The 25,187-nt window shown below is 40.8% G+C and overlaps 1 protein-coding gene across 3 annotated transcripts in view; it reads left to right on the top strand.

Moving 5' to 3' along the window:
* Positions 1-25,187, top strand: part of TRPM6 (transient receptor potential cation channel subfamily M member 6) — a 196,631-nt gene that overhangs the window by 150,250 nt on the left and 21,194 nt on the right. For all 3 annotated transcript variants that reach the window (XM_060610051.3, XM_078436941.2, XM_060610050.3), the window contains 6 exons: positions 9,795-10,930; positions 11,114-11,226; positions 15,715-15,838; positions 19,389-19,480; positions 20,995-21,053; positions 22,598-22,623. In XM_060610051.3, coding sequence (XP_060466034.3) covers positions 9,795-10,930; positions 11,114-11,226; positions 15,715-15,838; positions 19,389-19,480; positions 20,995-21,053; positions 22,598-22,623 — 1,550 coding nt within the window. The remainder of the gene's footprint in view (positions 1-9,794; positions 10,931-11,113; positions 11,227-15,714; positions 15,839-19,388; positions 19,481-20,994; positions 21,054-22,597; positions 22,624-25,187) is intronic.

Here is a 25,187-nt window from a genome sequence, read left to right as displayed (position 1 = left end):
GTGGTTCATGTTAAGTTTCATAGCATTGTGGTCTGAAAATATGCAAGGTATGATTTCAGTCTTTTTGTACTTGTTGAAGCCTTATTTGTGAGTCAGTATGTGATCTATTCTGGAGAATGTTCCATGGACACTTGGAATGAAATGTTCTGAATATATCTGTTAAGTCCATCTGGGCCAGTGTGTCATTCAAAGCCATTGTTTCCTAGCTGATTTTCTGCTAGATGACCTGTCCATTGCTGTAAGTGGGGTGTTAAAGTCTCCCTAATTTTCCCTTAAGTACCAAATTTTCCTACCAAGTTTCTGTGGTGAGATCTGCTGCAAGCCTGATTTGTCTTCCCTTGTAGGTTAGGGACTTCTTTTCCCTTGCTGCTCTCAGGATTCTTTCCTTATCTCTGTATTTTACAAATTTTCTTGTATTATTATCAATGAGTTTCTTTATGTTTGTTACTAATTGATTTATGTATTTGGGTTCTTCCAAGTTGGGGCATAAATATTTACAATGGTTAGATCTTCTTGTTGGATAGACCCCTTTATTATGACATAGTGTCCTTCCATATCTTTTGTCCAGTCTTTGGTTTAAAATCTAGTTCATCGGATAGAAGTATCACTACTCTAGTTTTCTTTTGACGTCGATTAGTGTGATAAATTGGTTCTCCATCCCCTCACTTTTAATCTGCAGGTGCCTTTAGGTCTAAAATGAGTCTTTTGTAGGCACTTTTTTAAAAATCCATTCTGATACTCTGTCTCTTTTGATTGGAGCGCTTAGTGCATTTACATTCAGAGTGATTATTAATAGATATGAATTTGGTGCCGTTGTATTACCTGTAAAGTCGGTGTTTCTGGAGATGTTCTCTGTTCCTTTCTAGTCTTTGTTGTTTTTTGTCTTTCTTTCCCACTTAGAGTCCTCTTTAATATTTCTTTGAAGTTTATTTTTTTATTTTGAGAGAGAGAGAGAGAGAGAGAGAGAGAGAGAAGGCATGAGCAGGGTAGGGGCAGGGAAAGAGGCACAGAGAGAATCCCAAGCAGGCTCCATGCCGTCAGTGTAGAGCCCGACATGGGGCTCGATCTCACGAATCGTGAGATCATGACCTGAGCTGAGATCAAGAGTTGGAGGTTTAACCAACAGTCATCCTGGCATCCCCTCCCCACCCCCTGCTTTTATTTCTTGCAGGGCTGGTTTAGTAGTCACAAACTTTTTGTTTTTCTGGGAAACTCTTTTTATGTCTCCTTCTATTCTGAATGACAGCCTTGCTGGATAAAGTATTCTTGGCTGTATATTTTTCCATTCAGCACATTGAATATATCTTGCCACTGCGTTCTTAGCCTACCAAGTTTCTGTGGTGAGATCTGCTACAAGCCTGGTTTGTCTTCCCTTGTAGGTTAAGGACTTCTTTTCCTTTGCTGCTTTCAGGATTCTTTCCTTATCTCTGTATTTTACAAATTTTCCTATGAAATATCTTGGTGTTGGCCTGCTTTTGTTGATTTTGATGGGAGTTCTTTTTGCCTCCTAGATTTGGATGTCTGTTTCCTTCCCTGATTTTTTTTTCCCTCTCTTTTTCTGGGACTGCTATGATACAAATGCGATTATGCTTAATGGAGTCACTGAGTTCCCCAGATCTACATTTGTGATTCAGTATTGTTTTTTCCCTCTTCTTTTCAGCTTCATTATTTTCCATAATTGTATCTTCTCTATCATGTATTCATTCCTCTGCTTCTTCCATTCTTAGGGTCAGTACATCCAGTCAGTCTGACTAGTGTTTAGGTCTTTTATCTCTGTGGTAAGGGACTCCCTGGTGTTCTCCATGCTTTTCTCAAGGCTGGCTAGTATCCTTATGATTGTTGTTTTAAATTCTGGCTCAAGCATATTCCTTACATCTGTTTTGATTAGATCCCTGGCCATGACCTCTTCTTGTTCTTTCTTTTGGGATGAATTCCTCCATCTTGGCATTTTTGTCTAGGCCTCTGTCTTCTGTGTGTTAGGAAAGCCTGTTATGTTTCCTGCTCCCGAAAATAATGGCTATATTAAGGAGAGGTCATGTACTGCCCAGGGCCTGGGGCGTTAGGAAGTGTTTGTGGCGTATGCTGTGTGCACTCTGCTGTTGTGTTTTGGCTGCTCTTTCCCTCAGGTCAGTCTTCTGCAGAGTTTCTTCTTGTCTGCAGTAGGAAGTATTACCACCTTGTCCATTGTGCTCCAGGTTTTAACTAGGTGTGTTTTGGTCTCCTTGTTAAAAGAAGCTAGATCCTATTTCCCCTGTTGCTGAAACTTTGCAGCACTTTCTGGCAAGTAGACTTGGTGCATGTGGGAGGTTTGTGCTGGTCTTCTGGGGGAGGGGCCCGCTGCAGCTCTGCCTCTCGGGCACACTTGCCCTAGCTCGGAAGCACCTGCAGAGTGCAGGGGGCAGGGCTTCACGTAAGCAAGGCTCAAGCCTCCACCGTGGGTTTTGCGTCTCCGAAGTCTGTCCACGCTGATGGGAGGAGTGAACAGTGGCATCAGCCTTTCACCCCAGAGGGGAGTTCGTGCCTGCTGCTGTTCAGGAATCCCTCCCAGAAGACTTAACGATCTCCCCTCTTTTATCCCAGGCTTCTGTCAGATCCCTGCCTTCACCCTGTCTGTGTCCGAGCCCATCTGCCCATGTGGCAGCACAGTGCTCCTGTGTTTAATTCAGGCTTGCTGCTTGGGTTTCAGAAATCCAACTGTTAGAGACCCGGCACGGCAGGGACCCACCTTGATAATGGGGGGGGGGTTGTTCTTGCTGCGCCCTGGCAGGTGCCGGTTTGTCCCAGAAGGGCAGTTCCTTGAACATGCAGGGGCTTGGGGTCTGTGGTAAAGTGCAGCAAAAAGGCGGCATCCGGGTCAGGCAGGCATCTCTGCTCGTATGCCGATGAGCAGGGCGGCTCGGTGGTGCCTCCTGGCTCTTTCGTTCCCAGAGAGGCAGTGCTGCCTCTCCCAAATGCACTCGACGAAGGGGGACTTTCTCTCCCAGGGTGACCCAGGGGATACTCAGAAACCACTGTCTGCTTCGGGCCTCTGCCCTCCTCCACAGGAGCACCTCTGTGCCTGCCAGGCTCCACCCTGGCCATGCCACAGACTTCTCAAACTTCAGACTGAGCTCCGCTGCCTTGTAAAGACTTGTGATAATCAGCCTCTCTTGCTTTCCCCGTCAGTGGTTACGGGGACGTGTTTTTTCTGGTGCAATGCCCTGTGTTCTAGTCTCTTTCTCTCTCTTTCTATCTCCTGTCCCTGACCGCAGCTCCCTTCCCTCTGCAGCGCTGGCAATTCTTCTCTCCCCCAAATCGTGTCTCTGTACCTCCTGCCTTCCATGATGTGGCCTCTTTTGCTCCTCAGATAGATTTCCTGGGTGTTCAGAATGATTTGATATTTAGCTAGCTGCATTTGAGGGACAAGGCAAGCACAGGGTCCTTCCTACGACGCCACCATCTTACCTGGAAGGGCTGCATTTTAAAACAAGCCACATGGCGACTCAGTAGAGTTACCACTTAAGCAGGTCCTGTCAGTATTGTGCTGTGAAACCTTACTGAGGAACATCTGTGAATACCTCCCAGCGTGGGAAACTTTGGTGTAATTTGTTTAACCCTTCCTAGGCCTCAAAGGCCCCCGTGAGAACTTTGTCTACATCCCCGATGAGTTGCCCAGAGGTGCCAGAGTGCAGGGGTTAATGCCACTGGATGTGGAGTCAGACCGTCTGGGTTTGAAGCCTCCCTCTATCCCCAACCATTTGACCGGCTCCACCTCTTTTATGAAAAGGATAAAAGTAATGCCTACATTATAGGGTTGTTATGCAGATTAAATAAAATAATTATGTAGAGTCTTTGTAAAGTGCCTGGCACATAGTGAGCACTCGGTAAATATTACGATTATCATGATGGCTATAATTATACTTCTTATAACCTTATTTTATTAAAACATCTTGTTCAAAGACCCACAGTTAAACAATAACCATACCGGCCTTCGCTTGGGGAAGGAAAAAAAGAAAAAGTTAGAGAGGGAGAGAGCCAAACCATAAGAGACTTTTAAAACTGAGAAGAAACTGAGGGTTGATGGGGGGTGGGAGGCAGGGGAGGGTGGGTGATGGGCACTGAGGAGGGCACCTGTTGGGATGAGCACTGGGTGTTGTATGGGAAAAAGTTTGGCAATGAATTTTATATTAAAAAAAAAAACCTTGCACAGGGGAAACTAAACTTATAAGAATTTATGTTACATGTAAGAACGACTGAAAGTTTAGATTAAATTAATGCAGTTGGTGGCTGAGGAATATAATCAAAATATGTTTCACAGGACATAATGCTTTGAAATAAACAGTGCCCATAAAAGCAAGAGGACCCGACGTGAGGGTGACCAGGTTATTTGTCTAACAGGTCTCTATTGTAGCTTGTTACCTGTCGCCGTGAATGGTTGCTGGCTTCTATTGTATCCGTTCGATGGGACTGCTGCTAATGGAACTTAATGAGCCTCCATTACTGCTGTTCAGACTGTACTGTTTTTGAATCAGATGAAACAGTGCGCTAGATGGAGAGGCTCTAATTAAGCATATTTGGAAAGGGATATACATATATTTTGTGCTCTTTCCCTCATCATCCCTGCCAATTCTAGTTTTGCAGGCTCCAGAGGGTCAGGAAGCATTTATGAAGCCTCTATTGAGTTACAGAAGTTGAATTCTATAGCAGAAGTAAGAAAGAGAGGGGTCCACCCACATGTAATAAACACAGAAAATACCACCCTCTTTATTGTTTAATTCCTATCTGCTAAGCTCCCAGAAAGAAGTGGAGGATGTCTCGATCCATGTGACTTGAGGTATATTCTAGAGAGGGAAAGTCTCACACTATTTTGGCAAGTGCTTGTTGCACCCGAATGCTAAATTCTCCATAGTATAATCACTGCTTCTTCCAGTCCCCACATAAAACTGGGGATCATTTTTTTTTAAGTTTATTTATTTTGAGAAGGAGAGAGAGAAAGATGCAGGGGGAGAGAGATAGAGAGAGAGAGAGAGAATCCCAGGCAGGCTCTGTGCTGATAGCAGGTGCAGGGATTGATCTCATGAATCATGAGATCATGACCTGAGCTGAGATCAAGAGTCGGATGCTTAACTGGCTGAGCCACCCTGGTGTCCCTCATGCATATGGTCGTGTCAGCCATGAAATTGGATAAGATTCCCTCCCTTGCTGGTTTTTTTTTTTTTTTCTTTAACTTTATTGACTGATTGAGATTGAGAGAGAGATAGATTGATTATGAGTGAGTCAGGGAAGGGCAGAGGGAGAGAGAGAATCTTTTATCCATTCTGATACCCTATGTCTTTTAGTTGGCGCATTTAATCCATTTACATTCAGTGTTATTATAGAAAGATATGGGTTTAGAGTCATTGTGATGTCTGTATGTTTTATGCTTGTAGTGATGTCTCTGGTACTTTGTCTCACAGGATCCCCCTTAGGATCTCTTGTAGGGCTGGTTTCGTGGTGACAAATTCCTTCAGTTTTTGTTTGTTTGGGAAGACCTTTATCTCTCCTTCTATTCTAAATGACAGACTTGCTGGATACAGGATTCTCGGCTGCATATTTTTTCTGTTTAGCACACTGTAGATATCGTGCCAAGCCTTTCTGGCCTGCCAAGTTTCAAAGGAGAGATCAGTCACGAGTCTTATAGGTCTCCCTTTCTATGTGAGGGCACGTTTATCCCTTGCTGCTTTCAGAATTTTCTCTTTATCCTTGTATTTTGCCAGTTTCACTATGATATGTCGTGCAGAAGATCGATTCAAGTTACGTCTGAAGGGAGTTCTCTGTGCCTCTTGGATTTCAATGCCTTTTTCCTTCCCCAGTTCAGGGAAGTTCTCAGCTATAATTTGTTCAAGTACCCCTTCAGCACCCTTCCCTCTCTCTTCCTCCTCTGGGATACCAATTATGCGTATATTATTTTTTTTTAGTGTATCACTTAGTTCTCTAATTTTCCCCTCATACTCCTGGATTTTTTTATCTCTCTTTCTTTCAGCTTCCTCTTTCTCCATAACTTTATCTTCTAGTTCACCTATTCTCTCCTCTGCCTCTTCAAGCCGAGCCATCGTGGATTCCATTTTGTTTTGCAATTCGTTTAAAGCGTTTTTCAACTCCTCGTGACTGTTCCTTAGTCCCTCGATCTTTGTGGCAAGAGATTCTCTGCTGTCCTGTATACTGTTTTCAAGCCCAGCGATTAATTTTATGACTATTATTCTAAATTCACTTTCTGTTATATTATTTAAATCCTTTTTGATCAGTTCATTAGCTGTTGTTATTTCCTGGAGATTCTTCTGAGGGGAATTCTTCCGTTTGGTCATTTTGGAGAGTCGCTGGCGTGGTGAGGACCTGCAGTGCACTTCCCCTGTGCTGTGGTGTATAACTGGAGTTAGTGGGCGGGGCCGCAGTCCGACCCGATGTCTGCCCCCAGCCCACCGCTGGGGCCACAGTCAGACTGGTGTGTGCCTTCTCTTCCCCTCTCCTAGGGGCGGGATTCACTGTGGGGTGGCGTGTCCCGTCTGGGCTACTTGCACACTGCCAGGCTTGTGTTGCTGGGGATCTGGCGTATTAGCTGGGGTGGGTAGGCAAGGTGCACGGGGGCTGGAGGGGCAGGCTTAGCTCGCTTCTCCTTAGGTGATCCACTTCAGGAGGAGCCCTGTGGCAGCGGGAGGGAGTCAGATCCGCTGCCGGAGGTTTGGCTCCGCAGAAGCACAGAGTTGGGTGTTTGCGCGGAGCGAGCAAGTTCCCTGGCAGGAACCGGTTCCCTTTGGGATTTTGGCTGGGGGATGGGCGGGGGAGATGGCGCTGGCGCCTTTGTTCCCCGCCAAACTGAGCTCTGTCCTCCGGGGGCTCAGCAGCTCTCCCTCCCTTTGTCCTCCAGCCTTCCCGCTTTCCGCGCAGAGCTGTTCACTTATGACCTCCCAGACGCTAAGTCGCGCTTGCTGTCGGAACACAGTCCGTCCGGCCCCTCCGCTTTTGCCAGCCAGACTCGGGGGCTCTGCTTGGCCGGCGAGCCGCCCCTCCGCCCCGGCTCCCTCCCGCCAGTCCGTGGAGCGCGCACCGCCTCGCCGCCCTTCCTACCCTCTTCCGTGGGCCTCCAGTCTGCGCTTGACTCCGGAGACTCCCTTCTGCTAATCCTCTGGCGGTTTTCTGGGTTCTTTAGGCAGGTGTAGGTGGAATCTAAGTGATCGGCAGGACGCGCTTACGCCGCCATCTTCCGGCACTCCCGAGAGAGAGAATCTTAAGCAGGCTCCATGCCCAGTATGGAGGCTGACATGGGACTCGATCTCATGACCGTGAGATCATGACCTAAGCCAATATCAGGGGTCAGACACTTAGCCAACTGAGCCACTCAGGCACCACTATTTTATTTCTGTTTATCAAAGATTTTCATTATAGAGAATTTGCTCAGAATATTCGCTTATCCAAATAAAAGAATAAAACAGGGAAAGAAAAGAAAGAAAATATGTCATAAGCCAGAGCCCACTCTGAAAATGTTGTTCTTTTTTCCATTTTGTCATATATGTATGTATGTATGTATGTGTATATGTACTTTTTTTTTTTTTTTTAGTTAAAATTATACAAGTTTGGGGGCACCTGGGTGGCTCAGTCAGTTAAGTGACCGACTTCGGCTCAGGTCATGATCTTGCAATTCGAGGGAGCCTCACATCGGGCTCTGTGCTGACAGCTCGGAGCCCGGAGCCTGCTTCCGATTCTGGGTCTCCCTCTCTCTCTGCCTCTCCCCCACTTGCACTCTGTCTCTCACAAACAAAGAAACTTAAAATAAATAAGTAAATAAGTAAGTAAGTAAATAAATAAATAAAATCATACAAGTTTGTATTTTACTCCCTTCCCTCCTTACACATCCAAAACGTTTCTTCAATAAGTAAAAACGTTATGTATAAACATAATTTTACATTTACTTTTGCTTGACTTACAAAGTGTTTATATCAAATTTAAAAGTGTACAACAGAACATAACAACATCCCATCCCCATGCCTACCATCAGAAATAGCCAAAGGAAATTACTATTAACAATGTAAACATGATTTTAACGGCTGCATGATATTCTATCTCGTAATGTAGAGAATATCTCTATCACCTTTAGCATAGTGAAATTATAGCCTCTTTATGTACATTGCCTAATTGAATGGCCCAGTGTGGCATCCTTGTCCCCATAGAGTTATTTTAATCATTTGCGAGGCTAAAAAAATGTTGTTACAGTGTAGATGAGCTCATCGTTGTTTTCATTTCCATTTCTCTGCATACCTAATGAGTGTGAATATTTTACCATATTTCCTTATCTTTTATATTTTGTCTTTTGTGAATTGTCTGTTCACATCCTTTGGGTTCTTCTTAATTTTTTCTCCATAACAATTCATAAAAGTTTTGATTTATCGAAGGATACAAACACCTCATCATATTTGTTAGAATAATCTCCAACTTACCACTTATTTTGAAGTGTTATATTTTTATGTGTAGGAGTTTATTTTTTGTAACCAAGTCTGATACATTTTGTAATTTATTGTATTAATTGTTAAGCTTAGAAAGATGGAAGTAGTTTCCTAAGCTGCCATAATGAAGTACCAAAAATTGGGTGTCTTATAACAGCAGAAATTTGTTGTCTCACCATTCTGGAGGTTACAAGTCCAAAATCAAGAAGTTGGTAGGGGTAGGGCCATGCTTGCTCTGATGCCTCTAGTGGAGAATCCTTCCTTGCCTCTTCTGGCTTCTGGTGTTTACTGTCAATCCTTGGTATTCCTGGGCTTGTAGATGCATCACTGAAGTCCTAGGGTGGCTTTCTCCCTGTGTATATTCACATCATCTTCTCACTGTGTCCAGATTTCCCTTTTATACGGATACCAGCCATAGTGGCTTAGGGCCTACCGTAATGACCTCAATTCAACTTGATTATCTCTGTAAAGACCATGTTTCCAAATGAAGTCCCAACCTACAAGTTACTGGGACATTAGGACATCAACATATCTCTTTCTGGGGGCACAGAGTAAAACCCATCCCCATTTGGAGGTATTTATAAATATACAGATAATATTAACCAACATTTCCTTCATTCGTTCTGTCTCTAAGTCAATTAATACATTTAATTAGATTCGATTTGCAATTTACTTTTGACTCTTCCAGCTGAAAATGTCTTGTGCTGCTTTTACATGAATCCACGGCTAGACATCATAATGTTGGGTTAAAGTTTTCAAAATAATTTTAAAAATTTGGCTGAGGCTTTCTCTGAATGTAGGTCTCTTAGAATGGGTTTTGCTTGCAGCTTGGGAAGCCTATTTGAACTCTAGACTTGGATTTTCGTTGTTGTTGTTGTTTAAGATCTATAATTTTTTTTTCTAATTACATACTTGATTATTCTGTTCCTCTCATTCTGGCTTCTTCCTCAAGATCTTTTTTCTGTATCTGAAGTAACATAGGGCTTGTCAGTAGGAGATATTCAGGTGTTTGTCATGCAAATTAATGAATATATTAATGAATACAATAGGGCTGATGGATAGAACAATTGGAGGGATAACTAGCTGGAAATGTGGTTCTGAAATGTTAGAAATAAGGGCTAGAAATACAGATTTGTAGTGTTTCCTCATTGGGGAGCTAGTGGGAATTATAGGAGGGGGGGAGATCACCTGGGATGAGAAGGCAGAAGACTCACCTAACTTGGGGAAGCAGCTTAGGCTGAGGAGCCTCCTAAGGCTGGAAGTAGGATGGGAGAAGAACAAGGAAAGTTCTTCTTAGCTTAATGCGTTTATTGGTTTTCTCCATCCCTTTACCATCAGGGTTACAGAGATGTACTTCCAGCTGAAAGAAATGAATGAAAAAGTGTCTTTTATAAAGGACTCCTTACTGTCCTTGGACAGCCAAGTGGGGCACCTGCAGGACCTCTCTGCCCTAACGGTGGATACCCTAAAAGTCCTTTCTGCTGTTGACACCTTACAAGAGGATGAGGCTCTCCTGGCCAACAGAAAGCATTCTACTTGCAGAAAACTTCCCCACAGCTGGAGCAATGTCATCTGTGCAGGGGTTCTAGGCAGCATGGAGATCTCTGGGGAGAAGAAATATCAGTATTATAGCATGCCTCCTTCTTTGCTGCGGAGCCTGGCCAGAGGTCAGCATACCCTGAGAGTACAGAGGGGACCCCTTCTTGAGATTACAGACATTCAGGGAAAGGCTTCAAATGTAAGAGATGAGCAGGAAAAGCAAGACACGGAAACTAGTGTAGTTGCTTCTGGAGTGTCCCTTTACACACAAACACACCCAAAGCATGGCCAGTTTCTTCTGGTCCCCTCTTATCTAAAGCAAGTTCCTTTTTCTGAGGAAATTGACTTGCCCCTGTTCAGACCATCTATGGAAGCAGGTATAGATGTGATGGCAACTGAACAGGTCGCCCAGAATGAGGTCCCTGTTCATCTGACTTGGCAGACCCCAGGTATCTCAGCTCAGGGCTCAGTGGCTGAACCCAAGGAACAGTACGAGTCAATTGCTCACACACCAGCCAGAGAAGACAAGGGGGAGCAAGTTCCACCCACTTTGATTTGCACACCAGCACCCACGCAAGTGACCTCCCTCCCTTCTCAAGCCGAGAGCATGCCAGTTGGAGGTGGATATGTGAACTGGGCATTTTCAGAAGGTGATGAAACTGGTGTGTTTAGCATCAAGAAAAAATGGCAAACCTGCTTGGCCTCCACTTGTAGCGGTGAGGAGAATGACCAGTGCCAGAAGCAGATCCGGGCCAGATCCCTGTCTGATAACTCATCAAGCTTGGCCCAGAGTAGCGATTGCTCAGAAGTGGGACCATGGCTGCCGCCAAACACATCCTTTTGGATCAATCCTTTCCGCAGAGATAGGCCCTTCACTCGGAGTCATAGTTTGAGATTCCACAAGGAGGAGAAACTGAAGATCTGTAGGATTAAAAGTAAGAAGTGATTTTATTTTTGTTAAAAAATAAACTATTAAATTCTATGCATGGCTATTATGTTTTAAAGGTCAATGATCTTTAACTACATTCTCATGCTCCCCATTCTCAGCTGTCTGTAAAACCAAATGGCTCCCTGTACAATCTTCGTAAACTTTTTCATGCAAATGCTTTCCTTTACAGATCTTTCAAGATCCTCAGAGATCAGGCAGTCAGCATGGATCAGGACAAAAATGCTAATCAAGGATAGGAGGTTGTCAAAGAAAAAGAAGAAAACACAAGGGCTACAGGTGCCAGTAAGTGTCTTTCATGTTATTGGCAGTAGAGGTAGTAGCCTATCTTTTTTTGGTTTCTCTTTATTGTAAAGTGCCAGGCACGCGAGAAAATAGCACTGTACTGGAAGGAGTGAAGATTTAAGAGTCATCAGAGTGGAAATGCCACAGCTCATTTATCAGCTCACATGCTGAAGGACACTTGTGTTATTTTCAGTTTTTGGCTATTCCAAACAAAGCTGTTATGAACATTTGTGCACAAGTCTTTGTGTGGACATATGTCTCAGTTTCTCTTTGGTAAATATTTAGGAGTGGAATGTCAGAGTCATATGGTGAGTATTTGTTTAATTTTAGAAGAAACTTCCAAACTGCTTTTCCAAGTGGCTGTGCCATTTTACATTCCCACCAGTTTCTGAGGAGTAGTTTATGAGTGTTTCGGTGGGGCACATTCTCACCAATCCTTAGTATGCTCCGTCTTTTTAATTTTAGCCGTCGTGGTGGCTGTGTAATGGTATCTCACAGTGATTTCATTTGCATTTCTGTGGCGACTAGTGCCGCAAAGTATCTTTCCACATGCTTATTTGACATCCATATGTCTTTTTTGGTCACCTGTCTGTTTAAATATGCTACTTAAAAAATTGGATTGTTGAGGGGCACCTGGCTGGCTCAGTCAGTAGAGCATGCAACTCTTGATGTTGGGGGGTCATGAGTTCAAGCCCCACCTTGGGCGTAGAGTTCACTGAAAAAAAATTGGGTTGTCTTATTATTAAGTTGTCAGAGTTTTTTTCTAGATATAAGCCCCTTGTTGGATATATGTTTTATAAATATTTTCTCTTGGTGGCTTGCCTTTTGCTTTTTCATAAATGTACTTTGAAGTGCATACATTTTTTATTTTAATGAAGTCTCTTGCTTGTTTTTTTCAGTCTATACTTTTTGCATCATGTTTAAGAAAATTTGCAAAACCCAAGATCACTAAGATTTTCTCTCATGTTTTCTTCTAGAAGTTTCATAGTTTTTGCTCTTATATTAAGTTCTAGCCCACTTTGAGTTAATTTTTGTATATGGTGATAGGTTAGGATTGAGGTTCCTCCCTTTTTTCTTTTTTCTCCCCCCCTTTCTTTCTTTGTCTCTTCTTTCTTCCCTTCCTTCCTTGAATACGAATATCAATTTTTTCTAGTATTTTCGGGTAAAAAGATTATATTTTTCCTATTGGGTTGCCTTGGCACCTTTGTCAAAAATTAATTGGCCATGTGTGTTCATAATATGTGTAGATCTATTTCTGGATATATTCTGTTCCATTTACCTATATGTCTATCTTTATGATAAAATTACAGTATATTGAATACTATAATTTTATATTAAATATTGAAATCACATAGTATAGGTCTGCTGAAGTTTTTCATCCTTTTCAAAGGTTTTGTTTGTTTGTTTGTTGGCTATTCTAGTTTCTTTGTATTTCCACATATACTTAGAATCAGCTTGACAATTTTTACAGAGAAACTTGTTGGGGTGAGTAGAATTTCTGTGAATCATCTTGGGGAGAATTGGCATCTTAACAGTAATGACTTTTCTGATCTATGAGCATGATATGTCTATTTATTTAGATATTCCTTAATCTCTCTCGGCAGCATTTTGTAGTTTTGGGTGTACAGTTCTTGCACATATTTTAAAAAATGTATCCATAAGTACTTAATATTTTTTACTTTATTATTAATGAAATTATAAAAAAATAATTTCTGATTATTTGGTGGTGGTATATACAAATATACTTTTAAAATATTTATTTTATCTTACAATCTTGCTAAGCTTATTAATTTGAGTAGATTTGTTGCTTCTGCAGACTTTTCTATATAAATGATCACGTTACGTACAAATGAAGATTGTTTTACTTTTCTTTCAAATCAGGATGTGTTTTATTTATTTTTCGTGCCTTATTACACTGGCTAGAATCTCTAGTTATAGACTGAATAAAAGTGGTAAAAGCAGAGTCCATTCCTTGTCTCTGCTCTTAGGGGGAAAACATTTGGCTTTTATTAGTACATACAGTGTTAGCTGTAGCTTTTTATGTAGATGTCCTTTATCAAGTTAAAGAATTCCCTTCTGCACCTTGTTTTCTGAGAATTTTTATGTTAGTAGATCTCAGCGTTTGTCAAGTGCTTTTTCTGCACCTATTTATTTAAACAGATGGTTTTTCCTTCTTATTATGTTAATATAATTAATTGTATTGATTAGTTTTATAACATAGAATTGCTATTTAGAATATTAAATCAACCTGGCTGCGATGAACCCTGCTTGATCATGATGTATTATCTTTTTTGTATGCTATATTTTGCTAAAATCTTAATAAGATTTTCTTGCATCTGTATTCTTGAAGAATATTTGTCTCTAGGTCTCTTTTCTTGTAATGTCTTTGGTTTTGGTATCAGGGTGATGCTGGGCTTACTGACTGAGTTGGGAAGTATTCTCTCTTCAGTTTTCTAGGTGAGTTTGTATAGAGTTGATACTATTTCAACTTTTATTATTTGGTAGAATTAACCAATGAAACCATCTTTGTGGGAAAGATTTTAGCTACAAATTCAATTTCTGTAATAGAGGGCTATTCAGGCTATCTGATTCATCTGGAGTTTGCTTTATTTGTTTGTCTCTTTCAAGGAATTTGTCCATTTCATCTAAGTTGTTGAATTTATTGGCATTATAGTATTATAATATTCTTTTATTATCCCTTTATTGTCTAGGAGGTCCGTAGTGACATCGCTTCTCTCATTTGTCATATTTGAAATTTGTGTTTTTCTCTTCTCATTTCATGATCAGTCTGGCTACTGGTTTATCTGCTTTATTGATCTTTTCAAAGAACCAGTTCTTGTTTTCATTGATTGTCTCTGACTACTATTCCATTGATTTCTGCTCTTTATTATTTTTTTTGTTCTGTTTACTTTGGGTGTAATTTGCTTTTTCTCCCCCCCCCCCCCCCACCCGCCCTTAGTTTGTTAAGAAAGAAGCTTTGGTCATTGATTTGAGACTGTCTTTTAATACAGGTACTTAGTGGTATAAAATCCCCTTTAACCATTGCTTTAACTATATCCCACAAATTCCAATATGTTATGTTCACATTTTCACATTTTATTAGTGAATCTTTTTATTATTAGGAAGTCTTACTTCTGAGTTAGCATTCCATAGGACTTCACCTTTCCTGATCTTAATGTTCTGCCTCATTTTTCCGTATAATAACCTGGATGCATTTTTAAAAGCACCTCAGCTCTTTTTAGAATGAGAAGCTAAAGCAAAGAGATAAGTTTAAAGACAATTATGTAAAATTATCTTTTGCAGGAAGAGACTTAGCTTGGTAAAGATGACTCTTCTTTCAGGGAAAATGCTATGAGTTGCTGGAATCTTATGAAATATGAATTTGGTAGATTTATTTTTTGCAATGATTAAAATGACCAGAATTTAACTAGAAATTGCAACTGGGCTCAGGTACTAATAACTTGCATTTGTTTATTTCTTTGTATTTTGTCAATATACCTCATTTCTTCTCTGTCTCTGGTTAGTACATAAGGCAGCCACTATTGTTGGCTACCTGTTATTTTTTTTAAATTTATTTTAAATGTTTTATTTATTTTTGACAGAGAGAGAGAAAGGGAGAGGGAGAGAGAGAATGAGAATGAGACAGAGCATGAGCAGGGGAGGGGCAGAGAGAGAGGGAGACATAGAAACTGAAGCAGGCTCCAGGATCTGAGCTGTCAGCACAGAGCCTGATGTGGGGCTCAAAACCATGAACCATCAGATCATGACCTGAGCCGAAGTCAGATGCTTAACCGACTGAGCCACCCAGGTACCTCTTGGCTACCTGTTATTTTAATGACAAAGGGAATGGGACTCACAGACATTTGTCCAAGTTCATGTAATGGACTCTCTACTGACTGAGCCAGCCAGGCACCCTTCAGGTTCACAAAACTGCTAAGTGACAAATCTAGTGTTCCAACACAAGCTCTTTTTACATCCAAGCCTTATTTTATTTTATTTTGTTTTATTTTATTTTGTTATTTTATTTTATTTATTATTTTTTTGCTCTGTGCCAGTGGTTCTCAAATTGTGGTCTCCTATGAGCAGTATTAGCATTACCTGGAAACTTATCAGACATTCAAATTCTTTCTCCTTCTAGACCTACTGCGTCACAGATCTTGGAGGTAGGACCCCGTGATCTGTGGTTTAGCATAGGCTTGAGTGATTCTGATTTACACTCAAGTTTGACAACTGCTGCCCTCCCTCCCCCCCCGCCCCCCCCCCCCCCCCCCAGTTCTCTGTCATGGCCACATATAGTAATTACATGGGTGCTTATGTCCTGCCTGCATGGCTGATAGGAGTTTTCAAAGATTTCCAGGTGATTCTAAAATGTGAAGCCAATGTTAACAACCACTGCTGCTCACCATAGTCCCTCTCTGAGTCACATTAATGGCTCAAAATGTTTTCAGATTAATGTCACGATGTTCCAACAAGTGTCTTTCCCTCCAGGTCATAATGGTTGATACCTGCTCCCCAAACGACCAGTTGAATTCCGAGCCAGGAGAAAGTAACATCTCAGAAGAAGAGGAGTGCAGCAAGAACTGGCTTACGGTGTCCAAATATAGTCAGATAAGTATGTAACAGTCTTGACTCTAGTAGGAGTTTCCTCACACTACCTGCAGACCAGTGGTAGTCCCTAATGTTCTTCTAAGTGGAGATGAGAGAATGAGAGGGTGGCGACACCCATTGAGGAGAATAGCTCTTTTCGATTTTTAACTTTGATGGAAAGGACAAAATTTCCATTCATTTAATGGAATAGTTGTTGCGATCCAGGAAAGAAAAATTAAGGAGTAGATAGTCTCATACTCAGAGCTGTTAAACCTGGCTCAGAGACTGTACTTCAGTCTGCTGTATGGAGTGGGGGGTTGTCTAATGTTATAAATTCTTCAGGTTCATGAGAGGTTGATACGGACCCTTGCACAGAACTCAGTGGGATGACTTCTTATTACTGCTGTCATACAGCATTTAATCCATGGGCAAGTGTCTCTTAATGGTGTTTGCAGAGGAGAAAAGATGAATCAACAGGCTACAAATGAAAACTATGAGGCAGGCAGAGAATGTGAAATAAGGCTGGACAGGTAAAATGAGGGCAGATTATGAACAGAATTGGTAGCAATGATCAGAACTTGGAACGTCCTGCATTACACAATAAGAGACCCTTATTAATTCTTTCACACATTTGAGGTTTATTCTTTTCTAAGCAAAGCCCGGTGCTAATGTTTGACAGGCAGCCCTCCGTGTAGGGATGCAGGGACCCGGGTTCCACCATGTTGTAGCTCGGTCATGTTCAACACAGGGCTCCCAAGATCTCTGTGGGGCACCTCCATGGCTACCATGGCAAGATGAAATGCGGTTGTCACCCATATTTTGTTTATCCGTTCGTCCATCAATGGACACGTGGGTTGTTCCCACCTCTTAGCTACTGTGAATAATGCTGTTATGAACATGGGTGTGCAAATATCTTCTTTGATGTGGCGTCTTCTGTACCTTTAGTTATGGAGTTTGTTCCGATGATCTTCGGGTCAATTTCTGGGGTATTTAGGGTGATTCGGTAGTTATCTAGTTGTGGCCGTGGGACGAGGCGAGCCTGGGGTCCTCCTACTCTGCTACCATCTTCCTCACCCTCCCTTTTACTAATTTTTAAACAGAAGGAACTATGTGACCCAGGACTCATACAGATTTAGAATTACTTGAAAGACTAAACTTAAGGTACAAATAGATACTGTCTTGAAATCTTTGTTATTATGCTTCTTTAAAAACCTTGCTTTGTCCTATGGTTAGTTGTTTTCAACCATGGGGCTATTTTCTATACCTCCTACCTCTCTTCCCTGGGACATTTGACAATGTCTAAGGATATTTTTGGTTGTCACCAGTAAGGAAGGTGCAGGTACTCTTGACATCTGGTGGGTAGAGGCCAGGGATGCTGCTAAAAATCCTACAACGCATGGGACAGTCTCTCTGCTCCTGACAAGGAATCATCCAGCCCCAAATACTGGTGGATGAGAAACCTTGGTTTATATTTTAAAATACTGAATTGTCTACTAACTCACTGAGAATCAAGTGGACTCCAGCTGAAAGAGATATTAGAAATTATTCAGAACTCCCTTCATCTACAGATATGACTCAAAATATATATATATATATTTGATATTATATATATATCTTATTTGATATTATATATGTAGTATGCAAAATAAAATATTTTATATTTATTATATATTATACTTTTTATAAATAGTCTAACCGATATTTAAATTATTATATATCTTTCTTAAATTATTCAAGTTCTTTTTTCATTGAGATGTAATTTACCTATGTAACATTGTATTAGTTTTATGTGTACAATGTAATGATTTGGCGTACAATATATTGTGAAATGTTTACTACAACAAGTTGAATTAACATTCATCACTTGACATAGTTACACTTGTTTTCCTTATAATGAGAACTTTTTAAGATCTCTTCTCTCAGCAACTTTCAAATACACAATACAGTGTTGTTAACTACAGTCACCACACTACATACTACCTCGCCAGGGCTTACTTTTATTACAGCCGGAAGTCTGAACCTTGGGATGACCCCCCGCCCCCACCCATTCCACTCACTCCCCTCCCCAAGTTATTTAAGTTATTTCCATTGAATTTCAACTAGAGAAAGATGCAGGTAGCAGGAGGGTTCTGGAAAAGAATCTTGAGTCCAGTGATCAGAAAGGAAGACAAGATGTAGGGAAATAGGCTGAGTCCGTGTGTCTAGTTAATCTGACATTTACTGAGATTTGGTTAATCTGAATTAAGAATCTTTTCTTTTTTTTTTTTGTTTTTTTGAAATGTGTCCGTGTTAAGCATTAATTGAAAAAGAATTAAGGGGCGCCTGGGTGGCTTGGTCGGTTGAGCGTCCGACTTCGGCTCAGGTCATGATCTCGTGGCCCGTGAGTTCGAGCCCTGCGTCGGGCTCTGTGCTGACCGCTCAGAGCCCGGAGCCTGTTTCAGATTCTGTGTCTCCCTCTGTCTCTGCCCCTCCCCTGTTCATGCTCTGTCTCTCTCTGTCACAAAAATAAATAAACGTTAAAAAAAAAAATTTTTTTTTTAAAAAGAAAAAGAATTAAAAAAAAATTTGAGGGTTGGGTGATACCCTGTCAGCTCTCTTTAAATACAAGCTCTCGTCAAATACAAAAAGAAAAGTTCTGAGGAATTTAGCTATGAAAATGAAAAGTCTATTTTTAACTTTTCCTATAGGTATTTTAATTTTAATGTATTTTAATACATTGAAACCATATTGATCATAATTTTATGCTATTACAAAAATATCACGTATGACATTTTATGATTTTTTTCCAATGGGTTTTTTGCACTTTGTGTGTGTGTGTGTGTGTGTGTGTGTTTGTGTGTGTGTGTGTGTGTGTGTGTGTGTGTGTGTATTTTCAGCATAAAATCATTAGGGGAGAAAATTACAACTGTTTTCTCCTACATTTAGCGAGGGACTCCCAAGCATTATTCTCAGAATTAATCCAATCCAATAATTAAATTATTATTGGATACCTACTATATGCCAGTGACTCTGCAGGTATCAGTGTAAAACATAATGACAATAATGATCCTTGTAATGTGTTTTTAAGAGAGAGATGATAATTAAACCTATCTGCTGGCATTCTTTTCTATCTTTTGTTTTTGTTTTATTTTATTTTTTTAAGTAGCCTACTATGATGCTTGATGCAGTTGTTAAGGAAGGATTCGTAACAATTTGGAATGAAAATTCCATGTGTTTTAAATAAAGCATGGACAATAGGGTACAGGAGAAGGTGAGTTTTAAAAAAAATTGCTAAAGGTTTTATTTTGTAGGAGGACAAGTCATGGATCATTTAATTCTTGACTTTGATAGAGAGCATACATTATTATAAATGTAAAAGAAACTACTGACAAATAGAAATACTGTAGAATATATAGCTTTCAACCATTTGAGAAAAAAGGGACAAAAGAATCTTGGTAACACTTGCTAAATAGAGAAAAAAAAAACATGTTCAAATTTAGATGAACGTACTATGTTCAGATCTTTCTATTTAGGGATGTAATTTGAATGTAACACATTTTGATGTATTCTCTATTTTTTTTCTTCCTTTTAACAAGGTCTAGAACCCCCTATATATCAGAAAATGAAAACTAAAGAAATTGAACGGCATGCTGTACAAGTCAGTGATTATCTAAAGCAGTCTCAAGAGGTAAAAACATCTTATTTGATATTTAAAAAAATGTGTGCACACGCACTCTAAGTCCTTGACTGTGTCTGTTTTACCTTTATGCCCCATAATTGGCTTCCTCTTTTTATTGGTATTACATTTAAATCTTTGCTTTGAATATATGCTCAGGTTGTTCACTCAGCCCCCAACCCCTGCCATTCTTTCCTTCTTCTCCATTCAATATATGTGTCCATCCAGTAATTTATCCTGGGCGTTTTTAACAGGAAAGATAAATAATTCAGGAATTTTTGTAATTGTTTCGAAATACATGAATGTTGCCACGTGGAAGAAAAATAAGGTATTTTCAATACGCTTTAAAAGGTGGAGCTAGAGTCAACATATAGAAGGTACCGGGAGGCAGATTTCAGCCCACTCTGAGGAGGAATTTTTAGCAATTGGAGCTTTCTAAGGATGGAATGGTTTATTTCTGGAAGCAGTAAGTTCCTTACTGAGTGTGGTTAGTCAACCAGGCTGAGCAAACATTTTTGCAGATGTGTTGGGGCGGGGCAGGGGGGGGGGGATTTGGGCGTTGAGGGGTAAAGGGCCCTTTGTCTTTCTCCAACACTGAGGTTCTCTGATTGTGGTCTTGTGTTTCTCACATCTGCAGATATGTTTCTGTTTTACTACCATCCACCATGTGGGAAGTGTGATCTCGTTAGACTAATGCAAGAAATCTAATTTTGCTCTTGGTTTGCATGTTATTTCTATGAACTTGGGAACCATATCCACAATACCTGTAGGAATGTATGCTAATGAGCTCATGAATGTAATTTGTAGAAGGTTTTGAAAACAAAATGTAAGACTGCTTGGAGGTAGGTGATTGGAGGCAAGAACATGTCTGCCATATCAAATTCTACTTTGCTACTTCCTGGGTTTCAGAGCTACGTATATTAATTAACCTCTGAGCTCTGTTAGCTATGTCTCTAAAATGGGGCTAATGCCATTCTTACGAGATTATTGGCAGTGGATAACAAAAATAACACCAGTGGAAACACCTAGAGTAATGCCTGGAGCGTACCAGGTTTCAAGAAGTAATAGATGAATCTAAGTAGAAAATAGAATGATAAGTTCAAGGTAATGTTATTCTAAATAATCATCAACCGAAACAATAATATCCTGATAGAAGTCATAATGATGTAATGATTGACGTTTCTTGTCAACTTCAACCTTCGTTCCTTCTTCCACGTCATTGACTATTCATTTCTGTGAAAACCTTTAATACATTACATTCTCTCTACGATGTCCCCACAAAAATAATTTCATCCTGCTTAAGTCAGTCAACACATTGAGTTATTCAGATATTGTGCTAACATTATGCATCTTTCTAACTTGAATTTAGTGCATCCAGTAAAAGGGAAGTATTGAGCTAGAGAATGGGGGGGGGGGGGCGGTAAAGAACTATGCCCTCGAAGGCGTGTGTATTGCAAATGTATTACCAGAAGCTTGGGGTAGGAGAATGCTGGGTGAATGTGCAATGACCTTTCCCTTCCACTCAGGATCTGAGCAAAAACTCCTTGTGGAGCTCCAGGAGCACCAGCTTCAATAGGAACTCCCTGTGAGTATTTCTAAATGTATGTTTTTAAAGCATCTTTGGCTTCTTTTTTCTTTAACATGATTGGGAACAAAGGTTTCATCGGGTCAGGAAAAGAGGGGGAAAAACGTGTTTGCAATGATAGTATTTTTCTCTTGGTAGCAAGAAGGAAAATCACTTATTCTCCAAGTTTTCCCATTTCTGGCACTAAGATCTCACCTCAGTGCCTTTTAAGAATATAATGAAACACATATTACCACAGCAGATTAAACATTTGCCTTTTCAGTGTCAAAAAAAGCACATGCAGAATAATGAGTATCCCAACTTCTCTGACAGATAAGATTGTGAAATTTGCGTTCAAGAGTAAGGACAAATCTGTCTGGCCTAAAGAAAAAGACTGAAAACCTGGTAGTTTTCTCTTTAGATTTTTTTTCAGATTGTTAATTTTAGTTTATGAGGTTTATCATTTTTATTTTTGGTTTCTCATGAACATCCTAAGTGTCTATCAAAGCAGTAACACTTTGAGAAGGATGGAGACGTAGCAAAGGGAAGATAGGGGTCGGGAGAGAGAGAGAGAGAGAGAGAGAGAGAGAGAGAGAGAGAGAGAGAGAGGAGATAGAGAAGTCACATGGGTGTAGGCTTGAGTATTTTCCTGGAATTTTATTTATTCCGAGAAATAAAGTTTGAAAACCAGCCAAGCAAAATTATTGTATTTCATTTGTAGTGTTTTCTGGACTTCTCTAGTTACATCATCAAACTGTCTGTACAGCTGGGGGAACAGAATTCTAAACCATCTAACGTGTGAAGGCCAGTTGATCCTAAGCACTGGAATGTGACTTGCAGTTTTCAGCCAGCGCTATTTGAGATGGCCTTTTTTTCTGGAACTGCCATCAAGGTCTCTGTGTGCAAGCCTGCCTCTAGACTCCAAGTGCACATGACTTTCTCCTCCCAGAGGTTCAGTAGTTTGTGCTCATGCAGAGTACTGGGTTATTGCAGCATGAAATTAAACAATAATTGTAATTGTACTTTCTTCCCTAAGGACCTTCAATACTGGAGATATTCTTTGAATGCGTCTATTCAGACTTGCCTGTGGCCACTTGTGCACTTGAGCAGGGCAAGTAACAATTTACAGAGAGTTAATTTCAGTCCATGAACATTTAGGGGCCACGTGGGCGAATGAAACTGATTTGTAGGCTTGTCCGGAGACATTCACAGACTCATTTGTAGGCATCTGCTTTGCATAGTTCAGGAACCCTTTAGTTTAATTGATCCAGAACAACATAAACACAGTGAAGTCTTATATTGGTTAGCTTAGAGCGTGTGCAGTAAATGAATCACACACATATGTGGTATTCATTTTTCTATGAAAATAATCGCAGGGTTGCAAACCATTTCTCTATTGATAGAGATAGGGGTCAAACGACACTTCTTTCAAAGAAAATACACACACACACATACATATATATAGACATATAGACTCTGTATTGTTACTATTGCACACACTTTTCCTTTTTCTGGTCATTGACAGATTTAAAGAATTATCTAAACAATTTTCGTTTTTCAAACAGGTTGAGAAGTTCAAATGGAGTTGACAGTAAGTTTTTGTATTTAAACATGTTATTTTTCATTTTATTCATGGTGAAGTTCACTGCCCTGCTGAGATTTTTGTAGTTCCTGAAGTTCTATTTATGATTTTGCCTATTATACGAAGTAGAAAGTTCAGTAGAAAAGTAGAAAGTTGATTGTCTTTCTCCACATAAATCAGGATTGATGTATGGTTTAAAGTTTTCTTTTGAACTGCCTATTTTTGACAGTGATTTTCCAATTTCCTCTGTGAGTGAGAGTGTTTCCACTGAGCTCATTTCAACTGTTCGACCACTCTTCCTGTCAATTAATGAGCTTTTACATATAGCTCATTAAGAGCTATTCATCTTATATGTGGATACCCTTTCCGTATGGTTCCTGTAGGCCTCTGTGCCCCAAGTGGCTGCGTAGGGCTAGGTCATGGGAGACAACTCCCTAGCAAAACCACTCTCAAGGCTGTTCTCAAACTTCACCACAGCCTACAAGCTCCTTTCCATGTTCTTGACCTCTTGATGCAGATGGGGTTCCTTCTCTTCCACGGCCTTGTTCCATCCCACTTTCTCTGGTTTTCAGTAGCTCTTGCAATTGCTTCCTTCTCCTTCAACTGCATACATATTTAAGTCATTTTCTGTACCAAAGAAACAATAACTGTTTTCTCGATGTTACCGAGCTTCCAAACTGCCACTTCTATCCACCTCGAAATTAATGAGAAAGCATTAGCATTTGCTCTGCATAGTGCCTGTCCCCACCACTCTACTGAAGCTGCGTTCTAGATGCCAAATCACACAACCTTTTTTTTTTTTTTTTTTTAGTCTTCATGGAACTCGTAGCATTTGCTGTTGACCATTTTATCCATTTTCAAAGTTTCTTGGAGGCTGTTCTTCCTGGGCTATTAATTGTATTACTTTGTTGCCTGGCGTTTCCGATCACTTACTCTTCCTTTGCCCAAACTGGGCCTCTTACTCATGTATACTGCCTTTCCCAGCCCACTCCTCTTAGCCATCAACTTTGTTTTCTAACTCCGTACTACCCCCACCTCCCGCCCCCCATCCTTACAAGGTGTCTGTTTTGCCCTACCCCACTGCTTCTGCCTTACAGCCTCCAACATTTATTTTCCTAAGTAAAAAAGTTTTGCCCTTTATTTCATGTTAGCATTCTGGTGGTTTCTCTCCCTTTGCACTTTCCCGTGTTCACCCTGGAATTACCTTCTGAAAGATGAACCGTCACTTATGTCCAAGCTTCCAGGGACTTCCCGTTACCTACAGGATTGGCTGCAAATTCCTTAGTCCTTCTCGGTGCTTTCGACAGCCTGGCCCTCATCCACATTTCCAGGCTCAAGTTCATTCTTTAGGTCAACATTTCTGCCACATAGAATATGACCACCTTCCTATGCACCCCTCCACTTGAGTGCCTAGAAGACATCTCAGGCAAAATGCACCCTCTCCTTCCTCACTCATCTCTGGAAATGACAACTCCATCCTTCCAGTTGCTGAGGTCAAAGTGTCGCCATCGTATTTCACTCCTGTTTTCCCACATCCCCGCTTCCAACCCATCCCTCAAAATATATCAAGAATCTGACCACTTTGCTACCCCCATGTACCACTCTTCATCTTGATCCTGGGTTACAGGATGGCCTCCAAACTATTGCACTCTGACAGTCAATTTCCAGAGTGTAGCCAGAATAACCCTTTTAAACTGAGATTCTAATCAAGTCACTCTTCTGCTCCAATGGCATCTCATCACACTCTGTAAACTCGAAGTCCAAACAGGCTCTACAAGGCCCTACTGATCTGCTGCCCCTCCTCCCACTCTCCAAACCCGTTTCCTCTCGGCACAGTCCACTCTGGCCACACTCTCTATGGTCCTGCCTCTGGGCATTTGCACTTGCTGTCGCCTCTACCTGGAATATTTTTCGTTTTGCCATATGACTATCCCTCTCTTCCTTCACATCTCTGCTCACATTTTACCTTATCACAGAGGCCTTGCCTTTGCCACCCTTAAAATAATAGCCTCCCTGTCTCCCACACTTTCTAACCCTGTAGCTTGAATATATGTAATACTGTATGCACTATGTATTTACTTGTTTATTTATTTTCCTTTTACTAGAATGTAGCCAGAGATTTTACCTGTTTTTTCTTTTTCTTTTGTTCTTGTTTTTTTTTTTTGTTTGTTTGTTTTTACTGCTCCTCTCTCAAGCACATGGTAGGTGTGGAATAAACATGTTTTGAATGAATGTGAACAGTTCCTTCCCACAGTTCCTTAAATGGTGGAGCCAGAACTGAAACTCAGCTTTCTCAGATTCAGATGTCCCTACTCTTGAAGAATATCACATTGGCATGCCTGGGTGGCTCAGTCGGTTAAGTGTCTGACTTCGTTTCAGCCCAGGTCATTGCCTTATGGTTTGTGAGTTCGAGCCCTGCAAAGGGCCCCGTGCTGATAGTGTGGAGCCTGCTTGGGATTCTCTCTCTCTCTCTCTCTCTCTCTCTCTCTCTCTGTCCCTCTCTCACTCGTGTGTGCTCTCTCCCTCTCAAAATAAATTTAAAAATTAAATCAAAAAAAGAATATCACATCGAG

This window comes from Panthera onca, chromosome D4, assembly GCF_046562875.1.
Source record: "Panthera onca isolate mPanOnc1 chromosome D4, mPanOnc1 haplotype 2, whole genome shotgun sequence".
In the NCBI taxonomy this organism is placed as follows: Eukaryota; Metazoa; Chordata; class Mammalia; order Carnivora; family Felidae; genus Panthera; species Panthera onca.
This window is presented reverse-complemented; position numbering and strand designations above follow the sequence as displayed.